At 39.6% G+C, this 16890-nt stretch overlaps 1 protein-coding gene across 1 annotated transcript in view; it reads left to right on the plus strand.

The window, feature by feature from the left end:
* The window catches only part of Ankrd31 (ankyrin repeat domain 31), a 148953-nt gene extending 135193 nt beyond the window's left edge, over positions 1-13760 (plus strand). Inside the window, exon 18 of the mRNA XM_087639036.1 lies at positions 13417-13760. Within this exon, the coding sequence (XP_087495162.1) occupies positions 13417-13562 (146 nt within the window). The 3' untranslated portion in view covers positions 13563-13760. The remainder of the gene's footprint in view (positions 1-13416) is intronic.
* Positions 13761-16890: the final 3130 nt, after the last annotated feature.

A 16890-nucleotide genomic window follows, 5' to 3' on the forward strand; every position in this document is an offset into this window, starting at 1 on the left:
AAAGACAGCTTTCAGCACTTGGGAGAATCTTGGTCTGGGAGATCAGATCGCTGAACATGGGGAAGTTAAAGGCATGGAAACCGAGGAGTCCTTACAGTAATCCATGGTGATTGGTCTAAACTGTCCTCGTTTGCTTCTCTGTGGCTGTGATAAACAGTGAGCAAAAGCAGTACAAGGGAGGAAAGGGTTTGGCTTGGTTTGTTTTGTTTGGCTTACAGTTATAGTCCTCTACCAAGCAACCCAAGACAAAACCTAGAGGCAAGAACTGAAGGAGAGACCAAAGAGGAAGGTTGTTTACTGGCTTGCTTTCTATGACTGGCTCAACCCACTTGCTTATACAGTCTCAGTCCACCATGCCCCACAAGAGTCACAGCCCACAATGGGCAAGGCCCGCCCACATCAGTGAATAATATAGGAAGTGCCCCACAGACATGCCTCTAGGCCAGTGTAATGAAAGTGATTCCTCAGCTGAGGTTCTTTCTTTTGAGGTGACTAATTTTTGTCAAGTAGACAGAAAATAGCCAGCATGCTCACCCTGATGATAGTAGATCCATTTAATCAAACCATGGAGTCAGGCCTAGTAACTCATCATTTTTAATGACTCATATTACAGCCTGACTGTAGATCTTGAATGAGTAGTAGTATTTCATTTCTTATGCAAAAGATAGTTTCATAACTCTCTAAAAAAAAATGGCTGTGCCATGTCTCTCTGTGCATGTGCTGGCTTATCTTCCCTCCCCTCTCTCTCCACGCCTGTACCCTACCCCACACATACACATACATCATACCCATCACCATTTACAGGAAAGTTGAGCAATCCATTCTCCTCCTAGTTTCTAAATGGAAGTCAAACAAAAACTGTATATTCTTCCTCGTGTCACGAAAGCCACCCACCTCCCAGATTTCTCCCCTGTTGCCTATACTATAAACATGTTTTTACTATTAATTTCTCTCCCCCCAGAAAAACTCCTGATTTTTCTTTCCTTCAGATAATTTCAATGATTATGTGCCAATTTGAAAGGTATAGAGGTACCGGGCACCATCCCATGTTTTGCTACCTGGTCTAAGCCTATGAATCCACAGGAAGACCCTTGCTAGCGTGCTAAATAGGCTGCCATGGCAGTTTCTTTTCAACTTCCATGATTAGGACTCTTGTGTCCCTGTTTTATGGTAGCTAACAGTATAAAGTAGAAAAATACAAAGCACCCGACCCAACTTAAAGAGAGGCATTCGTGAGAGACTCTTTCTCCTTCCTTCTACATCTCAATAAGTTAGGAAATAAAGCCAGGACTCTGACCCTGTAGAGAAGAGACTAGACTAACCCTTGTGGGGACTTCAGGAGCCCAGCCCAGACCAGAGGCAAAATCTGCTCTCTTCTGTTTCCAGTGACAAGTCTTTGAAGAGTGTTTTGGAGAGAGGGAAAATAGGGGGAGTTAGAAAGAGCAATTTATATTTGTTAGTCATCGGAAGACCATGTATTTAGGTATGAGCAAAGCTTATCTAATCTCGAAAAACTTAGTGATGTCCCTTTAATATTAGAAGTGTGCCGCTTCCATGACTCAGTAGAAAAGCCATGTAAACTGCTGTTTAAGAAAGTAAAATGTGGGAGAGGTTGTGTGCCTTTTATAGGTGTACATAGAGCTTAACACTGCCAATACAAGCTCAGACCTTTTACCTGTCATTCCTTGTAAATAATTGCTTTTATACTCCTAAGACATCGATGAGGTCTTTGAATTCAAAGGGATTTTAATAGGGTCTTAGTTCATACAATCCACAATGCTCACCATACCATAGTTCCCAATAAATACCCACTGAATGTATGGATAAATTAGTGTATTATCCCAAGGACTCTGTTTTAAAACCATATTTAGTTCGATGATCTTAATAAATAGGGATGTCAAAAGCTCAAAGACTATAATAGAATTTGAGGTAAGGAATTCAACAAATGGTAAATCCAACTTTAATTAATTACTGTTACATCATGTAATATCTACTCATCATGTGTATATGTGCGTGCACATACATTTGTGCCACCGTGTGCATGTGGTGATCAGTGAGCAACTTGCAGCAATGAGTTGCCTCCATCTGCCACATGGTTCAGAGGGTCAGATTCAGGTCCTCAGATCAGATCAGACCAGCGCCTTCACCCGCTGGTCCACCTGGCCTGCCCACTTAGCATCACGTCTCTCATGAAGGATTGCTGTTCCCAACTGTGCAGTAGGTAGAGGCAGTAGCCCTTCCTGTTTCTCAGCCAGAGATGAATGAAAGGGTGCTCACCTTTGCTGCCATATTCCCTCCACCTCTTCAGGAGGAAGAAAACATGAAGTCTCTTCAGCTTTGTTCACCATTCCCTTCTAAACTTACAGAAGCACATAACATCTAACATTTTAACCAACAGCCTCTTCCTCAATGCCATTTGCATGCATTGTGTATATGAATGCATGCATGTATGTATCATAGTTGACTCAGATTATGAAAAGAATCTTTTCTTTAGAACTATAAGACTACTTTTTATTAAAGTCCTGCAAAAAAGAGAATGAATTTATACAATTTTTAAGTGAATTCTCTTCTTTTTTTATTGAATATATTCTTTATTTACATTTCAAATGGTATCTCCTTTCCCACTTTCCCCTCAGGAAACCTGCTATCCCATCCTCCATCCCCCAGCTTCTATGAGAGTGCTCCCACACGCACCCACCCACTCCCTCCCACCTCCTCTCCCTGGAATTTCTCTACACTGGGCCATCCAGCCTTCATAGGACCAAGAGCCTCTCCTCCCACTGATGCCCAGTAAGGCCAACCTCTGCTATGTGTGCGGCTGGAACCATGTGTACTCTTTCCTAGGTGGTTTATTGCCTGGGAGTCTGGGGTATCTGTTTGGTTGATATTGTTGTTCTTATGGGGTTGCAAACCCTTTTAGCTACTTCAGTTCTTTCTCTAACTCCTCCATTGGGAACCCTGTGTTCAGTTCAATAGTTGGCTGAGAGCATCTGCCTCTGTATAAGTCAGGATCTGGCAGAACCTCTCAGGAAACAGCTATATCAGGCTTCTGTCAGCGTGCACTTCTTCGCATCAATAATAGTGTCTGGGTTTGGTGACTGCATGTAGGATGGATACTGTATGTAGGTGTGGCAGTCTCTGGATGGCCTTTTCTTCAGTCTCTGCTCTACACTTTGTCCCTGTATTTCCTCCTGTGAGTATTTTGTTTCCCCTCCTAAGAAGGACTGAAGAATTCACGCTTTGGTCTTCCTTCTTCCTGAGCTTCATGTGGTCTGTGAATTATATCTTGGGTATTGTGAGCTTTTGGGCTAATATCCACTTACAAGTGTGTGCATATCATGTGTGTACTTTTGTGATTGGATTACCTCACACAGGATGACATTTTCATGTTCTATTCATTTGCCTAAGAATTTAATGAAGTTATTGTTTTTGCTAGCTGGGTAGTATTCCATTGTGTAGATGTACCACATTTTCTGTATCCATTCCTCTGTTGAAGGGCATCTGGGTTCTTTCCAGCTTCTGGCTATTATAAATAAGGCTGCGATGAACATAGTGGAGCAAGTGTCTACCTGCGGTCTAACTTCTTGAGTTCTTGGTATATTTTGGATATTAGCCCTCTATCAGTTGTAGGATTGGTAAAGATCTTTTCCCAATCTGTTGGTTGCTGTTTTGTCCTAACCACAGTATCCTTTGCCTTACAGAAGCTTTGCAGTTTTATGAGATCCCATTTGTCGATTCTTGATCTTAGAGCATAAGCCATTGGTGTTTTGTTCAGGAAATTTTCTCTAGTGCCCATGTGTTTGAGATGCTTCCCCACTTTTTCTTCTATTAGTTTGAGTGTATCTGGTTTGATCCACTTGGAGGTCCTTGATAAACCTGGACTTAAGCTTTGTACAGGGTAATAAGAATGGATGAATCTGTATTCTTCTACATGTTGACCTCCAGTTGAACCAGCACCATTTGCTGAAAATGCTATCTTTTTTCCATTGGATGGTTTTGGCGCCTTTGTCAAAAATCAAGTGACCATAGGTGTGTGGGTTCATTTCTGGGCATTCAATTCTATTCCACTGGTCTATCTGCCTGTCTCTGTATCAATACTATGCAGTTTTTATCACTATTGCTCTGTAACACTGCTTGAGTTCAGGGATAGTGATTCCCCCTGAAGTCCTTTTATTGTTGAGGATAGTTTTAGTTATTGTGGGTTTTTGTTATTCCAGATGAATTTTCAAATTGTTCTGTCTAACTCTATGAAGAATTGGGTTGGAATTTTGATGGGGATTGCATTCAATATGTAGATCACTTTTGATAAAATGGCCATTTTTACTATATTAATCCTGCTAATCCATGAGCATGGGAGATCTTTCCATCTTCTGAGATCTTCTTCAATTTCTTTCTTCAGAGACTTGAAGTTCTTAGCATACAGATCTTTCACTTGCTTGGTTAGAGTCACACTAAGGTATTTTATATTATTTGGAACTATTATGAAGGGTGTTGTTTCCCTAATTTCTTTCTCAGCTTGTTTCTCTTTTGTGTAGAGGAAGGCTACTGATTTATTTGAGTTAATATTATACCCAGCCACTTTGCTGAAGGTGTTTATCAGATTTAGTAGTTCTCTGCTGGAACTTTTGGGATCACTTAAATATACTATCATATCATCTGCAAATAGTGATATTTTGACTTCTTCTTTTCCAATCTGTATCCCTTTGATCTCCTTTTGTTGTCTGCTTGCTCTGGCTAGAGTTTCCAGAACTATATTGAATAAGTAGGGAGAGAGTGGGCAGCCTTGTCTAGTCCCTGATTTTAGTTGGATTGCTTCACGTTTCTCTCCATTTAGTTTAATATTAGCTACTGGTTTGCTGTATATGGCTTTTACTATGTTTAGGTATGGGCCTTGAATTCCTATTCTTTCCAGGACTTTTATCATGAAAGGGTGTTGAATTTTGTCAAATGCTTTCTCAGCATCCAATGAAATGATCATGTGGTTTTTATCTTTCAGTTTGTTTCTATAGTGGTTTACGTTGATAGCTTTCCATATATTAAATAATTCCTGCGTGCCTGGGATGAAGCCTACTTGATCATGATGGATGATTGTTTTGATGTGCTCTTGGATTCGGTTTGCAAGAATTTTCTTGAGTATTTTTGTGTCGATATTCTTAAGGGAAATTGGTCTGAAGTTCTCTTTCTTTGTTGAGTCTTTGTGTGGTTTAGGTATAAGAGTAATTGTGCCTTCAAAGAAGGCATTCGGTAGCACTCCATCTGTTTCAATTTTGTGGAATAGTTTGAATAGTATTGGTATGAGGTCTTCTATGAAGGTCTGATAGAATTCTGCACTGAACCCATCTGGACCTGGGCTCCTTTTGGTTGGGAGACTTTTAGTGACTGCTTCTATTTCCTTAGGAGTTATGGGGTTGTTTAAATGGTTTATTTGTTCCTGATTTATCTTCGGTACCTGGTATCTATCTAGGAAATTGTCCGTTTCCTCCAGATTTTCAAGTTTTGTTGAATATAGGTTTTTGTAGTAGGATCTGATGTTTTTTTTTAATTTCCTCTGATTCTGTTGTTATGTCTCCCTTTTCATTTCTGATTTTGTTAATTTGGACACTCTGTGTCCTCTCGTTAGTCTGGCTAAGGGTTTATCTATCTTTTTTATTTTCTCAAAGAACCAGCTTTTGGTTCTGTTGCTTCTTTGTATAGTCCTTTTTGTTTCTACTTGGTTGATTTCAGCTCTGAGTTTGATTATTTCCTGCCTTCTACTCCTCCTGGGTGTATGTGCTTCTTTTTGTTCTAGAGCTTTTAGGTGTGCTGTCAGGCTGCTGACATATGCTGTCTCCTGTTTCTTTCTGTAGGCACTCAGAGCTATGAGTTTTCCTCTTAGCCCAGCTTTCATTGTGTCCCATAAGTTTGGGTATGTTTTACCTTCATTTTCATTAAATTCTAAGAAGTCTTTAATTTCTTTCTTTATTTCTTCCTTGACCAGCTTATCATTGAGTCTACTCATTGTTCAATTCCATGTATATGTGGGCGTTCTTCCCTTATTGTTATTGAAGACCAGCTTTAGCCCGTGATGGTCTGATAGGATGCATGGGATTATTTCTATCTTTCTGTATCTGTTGAGGCCTGTTTTATGACCGATTATATGGTCAATTTTGGAGAAAGTGCCGTGAGGTGGTGAGAAGAAGGTATATCTTTTTGTTTTAGGATAGAATGTTCTATAAATATCTGTTAAGTCCATTTGGTTCATGACTTCTCTTAGTCTGTCTATGTCCCTGTTTAATTTCTGTTTTCATGATCTGTCCATTGATGAGAGTGGGGTGTTGAAATCTCCTACTATTATTGTGTGAGGTGCAATGTGTGCTTTGAGCTTTAGTAAGGTTTCTTTTATGTATGTAGGTGCTCTTGTACTTGGAGCATAGATATTTAGGATTGAGAGTTCATCTTGGTGGATTTTTCCTTTGATGAATGTGAAGTGTCCTTCCTTATCTTTTTTGATGACTTTTGGTTAAAAATCGATTTTATTCTATATTCAAATGGCTACTCCAACTTGCTTCTTCAGACCATTTGCTTGGAAAGTTGTTTTCCAGCCTTTCACTCTGAGGTAGTGTCTGTCTTTGTCTCTGAGGTGTGTTTCCTGTAGGCAGCAGAATGCAGGGTCTTCATTGCGTATCCAGTTTGTTAATCTGTGTCTTTTTATTGGGGAGTTGAGACCACTGATGTTGAGAGATATTAAGGAATAGTGATTATTGCTTCCTGTTATATTCGTATTTGGAGGTGAGATGTTTGTGTTCTTGTGTTCTCTTTGTTTTGTTGCAAAATGATTAGTTTCTTGCTTTTTCTAGGGTATAGCTTGCCTCCTTGTGTTGGGCTTTACCATTTATTGTCCTTTGTAGGGATGGATTTGTAGAAAGATATAAATTTAGTTTTGTCATGGAATATCTTGGTTTCTCCATCTATATTAATTGAGAGTTTTGCAGGATACAGTAACCTGGGCTGGCATTTGTGTTCTCTTAGGGTCTGTATGACATCTGTCCAGGATCTTCTGGCTTTCATAGTCTCTGGTGAGAAGTCTGGTGTAATTCTGTTGGGTCTGCCTTTATATGTTACTTGACATTTTTCCCTTACTGCTTTTAATATTCTTTCTTTGTTTTGTGTATTTGGTGTTTTGACTAGTATGTGAATGGAGGAGTTTCTTTTCTGGTCCAATCTATTTGGAGTTCTGTAGGCTTTTTGTATGTTTATGGGCATCTCTTTCTTTAGGTTAGGGAAGTTTTCTTCTATGATTTTGTTGAAGATATTTACTGGTCCTTTGAGTTGGGAGTCTTCACTCTCTTCTATACCTATTATCCTTAGGTTTGATCTTCTCATTGAGTCCTGGATTTCCTCTATGGAGGAAAAAGCTACTAGCCAGTAGCTTTTTTCATTTTATATTATCTTTGACAGTTGTGTTGATGATTTCTATGGAGTCTTCTGCTCCTGAGATTCTCTCTTCTGTCTCTTGTATTCTGTTGGTGATGCTTGTATCTATGACTCCTTGTCTCTTCCCTTTGTTTTTCTATATCCAGGGTTGTCTCCCTTTGTGCTTTCTTTATTGCCTCTATTTCTGTTTTTAATTCCTTCACCTATTTGATTGTGTTTTCTTGAAATTCTTTCAGGGATTTTTGTGTTTCCTCTCTAAGGGCTTCTACTTGTTTACTTGTGTTTTCCTGCATTTCTCTAAGGGAGTTCATTATGTCTTTCTTGAAGTCCTCCGTCATCATGATCAAATGTGATTCAAACCAAGATCTTGCTTTTCTGGTGTGTTTGGATATTCAGTGTTTGCTTTGGTGGGAGAATTGGGCTCAAATCATGCCATGTAGTCTTGGTTTCTGTTGCTTGGGTTCTTGCACTTGCCTCTCACCATCAGGTTGTCTCTGGTGTTACCTTGTTCTGCTATTTCTGACATTGGCTAGACCATCCTATAGGCCTGTGTGTCAGGAGTGCTGTAGACCTGTTTTCCTGTTCTCTTTCAGCCAGTTATGGGAACAGAGTGTTCTGCTTTCAGGCATGTAGTCGTTCCTGTCTCCTGGCTTTCAACTCTTCCTGTGGGCGTGTGTCCTGAGTCTACCAGGCAGGTCAGTTGGAGCAGAAAAGTTGGTCTTACCTCTGGTCTCAGGCCTGAAGTTGCTCCTGGGGGGATGCGTTTCAGCTCTTCATGAGGGAGGCAACCAGAAGTGGCTGCCCTGCCTTTTCTCGGGTCCCTGTGCACAGGGGTCCCAGATGGCGTTAGGTGTTTTCCTCTAGAAGCAGAAATGTGGGCCTGGCTTCCCAGGCGTGTCTGCCCCTCTGAAGGTTTAGCTCTCCCTCCCACGGGATTTGGGTACAGGGAGCTGTTGACCAGGTCCCTTCAAATCTGGGCGGTGTCTGGACCACCCCATTGGTGTTCTTTTCAGGAAATTTTTTTTTCTGTGCCCGTGTGTTTGAGTCCCTTCCCCTCTTTCTCTTCTATTAGTTTGAGTGTATCTGGTTATGTGGAGATCCTTGAACCATTTGGACTTGAGCTTTGTAAAGGCAATAAGAATGGATCAATTTGCCTGCCCTACATGCTGACCTCCAGTTGAACCAGCACCATTTGTTGAAAATGCTATCTTTTTTCCACTGGATGATTTTAGCTGCTTTGTCAAAAGATCAAGTTACCACAGATGTGTAGCTGTTCAATTCTATTCCACTGATCTACCTGCCTGTCTCTGTACCAATACCATACAGTTTTTATCACTATTGCTCCGTAATACAGCTTGAGGTCACGATGGTGATTTCCCCAGAAGTTCTTTTATTGTTGAGAATAGTTTTCACTATCCTGGGTTTTTTGTTATTCCAAATGAACTTGCAAATTTCTCTTTCTAACTCTGTGAAGAATTGAGTTGGAATTTTGATGGGGATTGCATTGAATCTGTAGGTTGCTTTTGGTGAGATGGCCATTTTTACTATATTAATCCTGACAATCCATGAGCATGGGAGATCTTTCCATCTTCTGAGGTCTTCTTCAATTTCTTTCTTCAGAGACTTGAAGTTCTTGTCATACAGATCTTCCACTTGCTTGGTTAGAGTTATACCAAAGTATTTTATATTATCTGTGACTACTCAACAAAATGGGAAAATCTGGATGAAATGGACAGTTTTCTAGACAGATACCAGGTACCAAAGTTATATCAGGATCAGATAAACTGTCTAGACAGTCCAATAACCCCTAAAGAAGTAGAAGCAGTCATTAAAAGTCTCCCAATCAAAATGGCCCAGGACCAGATGGGTTTAGTGCCAAACTGTATCAGACCTTCAAAGAAGACCTCATAGCAATACTCTTCAAACTATTCCACAAAGCAGAAACAGAAGGAATACTACCAGTCTGTGAAGCCACAATTATGCTTATCAATAAACCACACAAAGACCCAGCAAAGAAAGAGAACCTTAGATCAATTTCCCTTATGAATATCAATGCACAAATACTCAATAAAATTATGAAAACTGAATCCAAGAACACATCAAAACGATCATCCATCATGACCAAGTAGGCTTCATCCCATGGATGCAGGTATGATTCAATATATGGAAATTCATCAGTGTAATCCACTATATAAACAAACTGAAAGAAAAAAGCCACCTGATTATCTCATTAGATGCTGAGAAACCATTTGACAAAATTCAATACCCTTTCATGGTAAAAGTCCTGGAAAGATCAGGAATTTGAGGCCCATACCTAAACATAGTAAAAACAATATACAGCAAACCAGTAGCTAACATCAAACTAAATGGAGAGAAACTTGAAGCACTCCCACTAAAATCAGGGACTAGACAAGGCTGCCCATTCTTTCCCTACCTATTCAGTATAGTACTCAAAGTCCTAGCCAGAGCAATTAGACAACAAAAGAAGGTTAAAGGGATACAAATTGAAAAGGAAGAAGTCAAAATATCACTATTTGTAGATAGATTATATGGTAGTATACTTATATGACCCCAAAATTCCACCAGAGAACTACAGCTGATAAACAACAAAATGTAGGGGTATAAAATTAACTCAAATAAATTGATAGCCTTCCTCTACTCAAAGGATAAGCTGGATGAGAAAGAAATTTGGGAAATGACGCCTTTCCCAATAGTCACAAATAATATAAAAAAGAATCTTAAATCATGAAAATAATATCATTTAAAATGTTTAATCTGGCCATTTTAAGACTTCTTTAAGCCAGATGTAATAGAGCATATATATAATTCCAGCACTCAAGAAACTAAGGCAGGAGGATTACAGACTCAAAACCAGACTGGACTACACAGTGAGAACCTGTCTCAAAACAGTGGAGATACACACACACACACACACACACACACACACACACACACATTTCCTGCCGGTATAGTGCCAATGTATTCAAAGTACCTCAACATTAAGTTAATCATGTATAAGAAAAGGAATATTGTCTGAGGTATTTTAGAACGTCACTGTAACACTTGCCAATATGTTATATGGAAAACTTTAATTCTGGCCAGTGAAATGTATGCCACAGTTCTGGTAGGACGTTCGTTAGGCACAAGGCTTTCATGTTGCTCTGGCTTTCCATCCTAATGCCTAGAGTTTCACTTGTGACGGCTAGATATTCATTACAGTGTGAGATCATGAACTAACCTAAAGATACAGCAAGTGTTTGCTCAGCTGACAGAAGAAAAAGCCAAAAAGTAACCAATAGTTTCTGGCAAAAGTCCTTTTTAGGTAGCAAAAATGTGTCAATTGCTTTTAATGTTATTGAAATAAAATACCTGAGAGAAAACTTAGGGAAGTAAAGTTTTCTTTTGATTCAGTTTCAAAGTCATGGTTATTTGATTCCCTTGATTTAGCAAAACACCATGTTGCCAGAAATGTTGACTTTAAGGTGAGCAAGAAACAACAGGCAGGAGAGGGATAGCCATGGATAATACTGCCCAGGGGCCTGCCCTCCATGAGGACTTCTCATCACAGCCAACCTGCTGCAGTTTCTACAGCATCCCAGACTATTAAACTTTGAGCCTGTGAAGAGCGTTTCATATTCAATCCATACACTGTATACAGAGAAAATAAAAATTTAGACAGAGTAAATTATGCTGGATAATTTCACAAAGTACAAGGAACTTTACACTAAAAATTGAAGCAGTAGGCCTTTCTGAGAACTGAATTTAAAAAAAATAATAAACAAACAAAGTAACAAGCCAAGAATGTTACAAGTTGAACCAGTTGTGAAGAACTTGAGACTATAAATGAGTCTTGGCCTGTCTCCTTTGGACATAGGAATGGTAGGGCATTGTGCATCAGCATTGGTATGGACCCTCTCAGCTGGGGCCTTCCTGCTCTGCCTCTTTGCAGCTACATGTATAGTCAGAGTGGGAATCCCCGAGTTTGGTGTGTCAGCAGATCCCTGCTTCCCCCAGTGATCCCTTCTTCCTAACAGTTTTCCAAAGAATCATTTCAGTTATATTTGAATTAAGCAATATGGACTTGTGGGTTTTGCTTTCAGTCTTAAATAATATTATAGGAATCAATAATGAAAACTTAAATCTGCTCTGGCATTTATTTCAGTACACTGCTCAAGGATTACATATGCACTGTTATCAAAACATTCCCAAGTAAATAGTAATAGTAGTGAACCATCTCAAAACCCTTATAAACTGGTTGTGAGCGGTTCGTGTCCATAGTCCTAGCTACTTGGGAGACAAGGCAGGAGTCTCAATTGAACCCTAAAATCAAGATTAACCTGAACAATATAGTGGGATCTCATCTCAAAAAAAAAAGATAAAAATCCCTTTTAATTTATTTTCCATAGAATAGGAACTACAGACAGAGAGTCCCTGAAACTGTTCTTGAGTGAAGCTGCAGTAAGTCTCTGGTTAACAAGACATACAATAAACTTCCCCCTCTTGGAGCACCAGAATTAACTAAGCATTGCACTATCGTGCCCAGTGAGCTGAGGAATACAGTTTGAAAGCAGAATTTTGATCCATATACAGATTAAATTCCTGACCTAATCAACACCATAGTCTGGGTTGCTAATGGTTGCTAATGCATCATTGCCAACAGAAGCTTTAATAGGTAACTCCTAGGTCTAGATATTATAAAGGGCAGTAAGTCCATGTGCAGGATGCTCATACTAGACAGTAATCAGAAAGGCATCAGTGAAAACAGTAGCTTTATTTTGTACAGCCAGAGTGGGAGTGCTTTTAAAAATGGATGCCATGCAGTGTATATGGGTGAGGGAAGAATAAAACTGAGTTCACCAGTGTGAGCCAAGACTTTGAGCCTCTCACATCATTACCCAAGGCTGTTTGCTAATTGATTCAAGCTAGAAAAGGAAGATTTAGATGTGACTTTCTCCTAAGAGTCAATTGAAATCTCATTGTCTCTCACCTCCCTCTGAATGGATATGTTCCTATCATTGGGTCAGTGCCTACTAATTGGCACAGATGTAAATGAATGAAGAATTGAGGACAAGTAACCCAAAGAACATAAGCCAAGTAAGGTGAAAAGACAGTCATAAAGAGGCAAGTTATTGTGGGAAAGATAGGTATTGTGGGAAATATATCCATAAGATATGGATAACATTAATGGCCAATATGGTATGCCTTCACTCAAACATCATGGACCATTTCAACTGACAGAGGCAACAGAAGCCTCTCACTTATAAAAGAACTAGAAGTGGGCTGGAGAGATGGCTCAGTGGTTAAGAGCCCTGACTGCTCTTCCAGAGGTCCTGAGTTCAAATCCCAGCAACCACATGGTGGCTCACAACCATCTGTAATGAGATCCGATGCCCTCTTCTGGTGTGTCTGACAGCTACAGCGTACTGATATTAAATAAATAAATAAATCTTTAAAAAAAAAAAAGAACTAGAAGTGGTGTCATTTCCATGAGACCACACTCTACATGTATGGTAGAAAAAGGACTAGAAAATTGCTCATCTGTCTTCTATTCTAAAACATCTCAAAATCAGCAATTAGTAGTGATCATAATCATAGCAAGTTATTGTTTGTCATATGCCAAGTAATGTATTAAGTGCACACATGCAAAATCTCAGTCTTCTCCACTGTTTTATTCTCTGCTTCCTGGAATTCAGAGACAGGAGGCCGTATTCAACTACCTTCAGAAATGTTCAAGCTTTTCCTGCTATAATTTCAGACTACAGACAGTTCTCTCCTTTGTCCTCCTTCTCCCCTATCCGACCCTGCTCTCTGTGTGTGTCTCTCTCAAAAGTCAGACAGTTCTTGGTCTGTAGGTCTGTCTTAGGCACAGAGGGATGAATGTCCTAGTCAGAAAACCAGTCAAATATGCTCTGATATGGACTGACTGGATCTTAGCATACAAAATGATTATGTTTAATCTCACATTATAAAAGACTTGTTTTAATTTGATGCATATTTTAGCAGGCACTTCCAGAGAGTCGATGCAAATCATCCCTCATTATCTACAGATAAAAGAAATACTTCTAATCAGCGATCAAGAGCTTCTGCCGTGCCATGTAATGGAGCAGCATTGGAAGTTCTATGTGGAATGTAAGAAGCTATCGTTCTGACGCCTGAAGCTTGGCTTTCTAGGTAGCTTACTTAGCAGTTGCTCTTATAATCACCAGCCCCTCATCTCCATCGTGTAAGTCACATCTTAACCTGCACTATGAGTTATTTCCTGTGATAAGAAAATGGTTGTGTTATGGTCAGTTTAGTGCTTTTTGCCTCTAAAATCAAGACATTTCTGAATAAAACCATAATGAGTCTCCTGCTTTTCTTTTATTGTCATCAACTTAAAACTAATCTTGCATTCAGCACTTCTACCTGTGCATGAGTGACAGTTCCTAGTAGAACAGTGAAGACACATGTAAACAATCAACAGGTAAGTGTCTCTGGGGAAGCCCTGCAATGTCCCCCATTTACTCTGATGTGTCGCTTAAAATCAAATGTAAAATTACAACGAATTTAAGTTTTATGTAAGATTAGTGTAGGTAGGGCTAAATCTTTGAACAGGGAGCTAACCAAATGTTGACTGGAGATGACTGCTTTTGAAAGTTGAACCTCCTACTTCTACACTGTCGTGAGCATTTGTAAGATACTCAAGAGTTTTGTCAGTTTCCTCAAACTCCTTAATGTTTTGATGACCAGATTATTCTCATCCTTCATTATCTCGGACTCCCTAGTAAGCTTTGGCCTCACGTTCTTATTCTGTCACTTGTCTGCCATTGTGTAGAGAAGTGAACATTGCAATAAAAATCACCAGGAGGCTGGAGAGATGGTTCAGCAGAGTCCTGGTGTCCATGTGTAGCTCACAGCCCTCTATCTATAACTCCTGGGAAACCTGGTGCCCTCTTCTGGCCTCTGTGGGCACTGGGTACATGCACAGGCATGCATGTAGACAAAACACCAATACACACAAAGTAATAATTTATTATTTTTAATCAGTAGAACTTTGGTGAGGGGGAATATAGTATTGGCTTTGAGTATTTGGATGTCTTACTTCAAATGTATACTGTATTTAGAAAATACCTTTAGAATACACATTTGAGAGCTGACTCTGGGAAGCAAGGTTACAGATCTGGACAATTGAGAAGAAAGGAAGGCTATTCCACCCAAAGCTGGAAAAATCTGCCTTGCCATGACTCTTGTCTAAGATCTCTGGGCAGTTTGGAGGGTATTTATAAGATTCTGTCTACTCTGGGGTCTCGGTGAACCTTTTAAGCTTCTGACCCTCAGCCACACACAGGACCTTGAATGTCCATTGATCCAATCTACTTGACCTTTGTGTCCTTTCTGTGAAACTGGTTTTTAAAAATGCACTGCATGTATTCACTATACTATACTGTGTTACATGGGGATATTTTCTACAGTATATATTATACTATACTATACTGTCTTACATGAGGATATTTTCATACAGTATATATTACACTATACTGTGTTACATGGGGATATTTTCTACAGTATATATTACACTATAATATACTGTCTTACATGGGGATATTTTCATACTGTATATATTACACTATACTATACTCTTACATGAGGATATTTTCTACAGTATATATTATACTATACTATACTGTCTTACATGAAGATATTTTCATACAGTATATATTACACTATAATATACTGTCTTACATGAGGATATTTTCTACAGTATATATTATACTATAATATACTGTCTTACATGAGGATATTTTCTACAGTATATATTACACTATAATATACTGTCTTACATGGGGATATTTTCATACAGTATATATCACACATTGAGTATATTCCCTCTTATGCACATCTTTTTCCTTTCTTCCACTTCCCCTCTCCCATTAGTCCCCCTTATCCTAGACAGTCTTGCCACTAGTTTCATATATACATACATGATTTTACCTATTTGAAATATAGGAACTATTCATGAGAGAAAACATGGTATTTGTCTTCCTGAGACTGGCATAATTTCCTTAGCATTATTAATTTTACTTAAACCCACTTACCAGCAAGTGGCGTAAGTTTGGTCTTCATACTGAGAACAATTTCATTGTGTCTCTATGCCACATTTCTTCACCCATTCCTCTGTTGTTGGGCACCTGCTTGCCCTTGTGAAGAGCACTGTGCATTAAGCACTGATGTGCAAGTATTTTCATGACCCATTGGCCTCAGTCTTTCCATTCTCTAGTTCAGCCTTCATTAGTACCAGTGTAGACTGATCCTACAACAGCAGTTCTAGCCAGTTCTTCTTACTGCAGCTTACTGTTGGTTCAGCACTGTGTCATACCAGCCTAATCATTAAATATCTACACTGTCCCCTTTGCTACTACAGGAGTGAAACTATAACAGGTCCCCAGACCTCAGCAGGGCTGACAGTGTGAGAGATGTTCCATCAGGCCTGGGAACCCAGTGCATAGGTAGCAACATCTGCCAACATGAAAACAAAGACCCAATCCACTCAAAGTCCATGGCTCTCAGAAAGGCCCTAAATGTATTGACCTTGCATTATGGCTCCTGAAGTTTCCCTTCTGGCTAACTGTTCTTGCTAACTGAGATATGTCAAGTCAGGGTGTGGATTTGTGCTTGAAAGCCCACCCTGAGAAAGGCTTGGGACTGTACTCAGGTCCCAAGCATCCAGTGTAGTCACAGACTGGCTAATTAAAGTTTTCTGTTGGCCTGAACCCATGTCCAATTGATATTCTCTGGTGGATCCCTCACAACAAAATCTAGGCCAAAATTTTTAATTACCTGTCTAGTCCTAATATAATCTTCCAGTTTCATCTCCCAATAATCTTGTAACTATTAAACATATTTTTGGTCCCTGTTATGAACTGAATTGTGACCCTTGAAATTCATGTGCTAAATCTCTAATCTCCAATTCCTCAATTGTGAGTGTATTTGGAAGATAGGGACTTTAAAGGAAGATAAGGGCCTTGGTTAAGTCAAGATAAAGTCATTAAAGCAGCAGGCTCTGTATGATTCAGTCATCCTGAATCAGAGAAGAGAAGGCTTGGACACATAGGGACACAAGAGATGTAAGAACACAGTAATATCCATTCATCTACAGACAAGCGGCCACATCGGATAAACCACGGTGATGCTGACTGTAGACCAGAATCTTGAGAAATGGTTTAAATCTTGTTTAAAGCCACCTCGTATGTGGGGTTTTCATTATGGTGACCCTAGCAACGAATGCAACCTAACACCCCTCTCCCTTTTCACTGTTTACCCCACCTATCACATTCCTTCTCCGCCTTGTCCAGCATGGCTCCTGGGACTTGGATCTACTGAGGGTGAATGAAGAAAAACAGAAAAGCTGGGGTCTTGTGATCTGGGCTCAGCTGGGAAAGTTTCAGCACCCAAGAAGCTTAGCATGTTTATAGTGCAGAGTTGAACAGAGAGGCAGGA

Source organism: Rattus norvegicus, chromosome 2 (assembly GCF_021556685.1).
Source record: "Rattus norvegicus strain SHRSP/BbbUtx chromosome 2, alternate assembly SHRSP_T2T, whole genome shotgun sequence".
Lineage (NCBI taxonomy): Eukaryota > Metazoa > Chordata > Mammalia > Rodentia > Muridae > Rattus > Rattus norvegicus.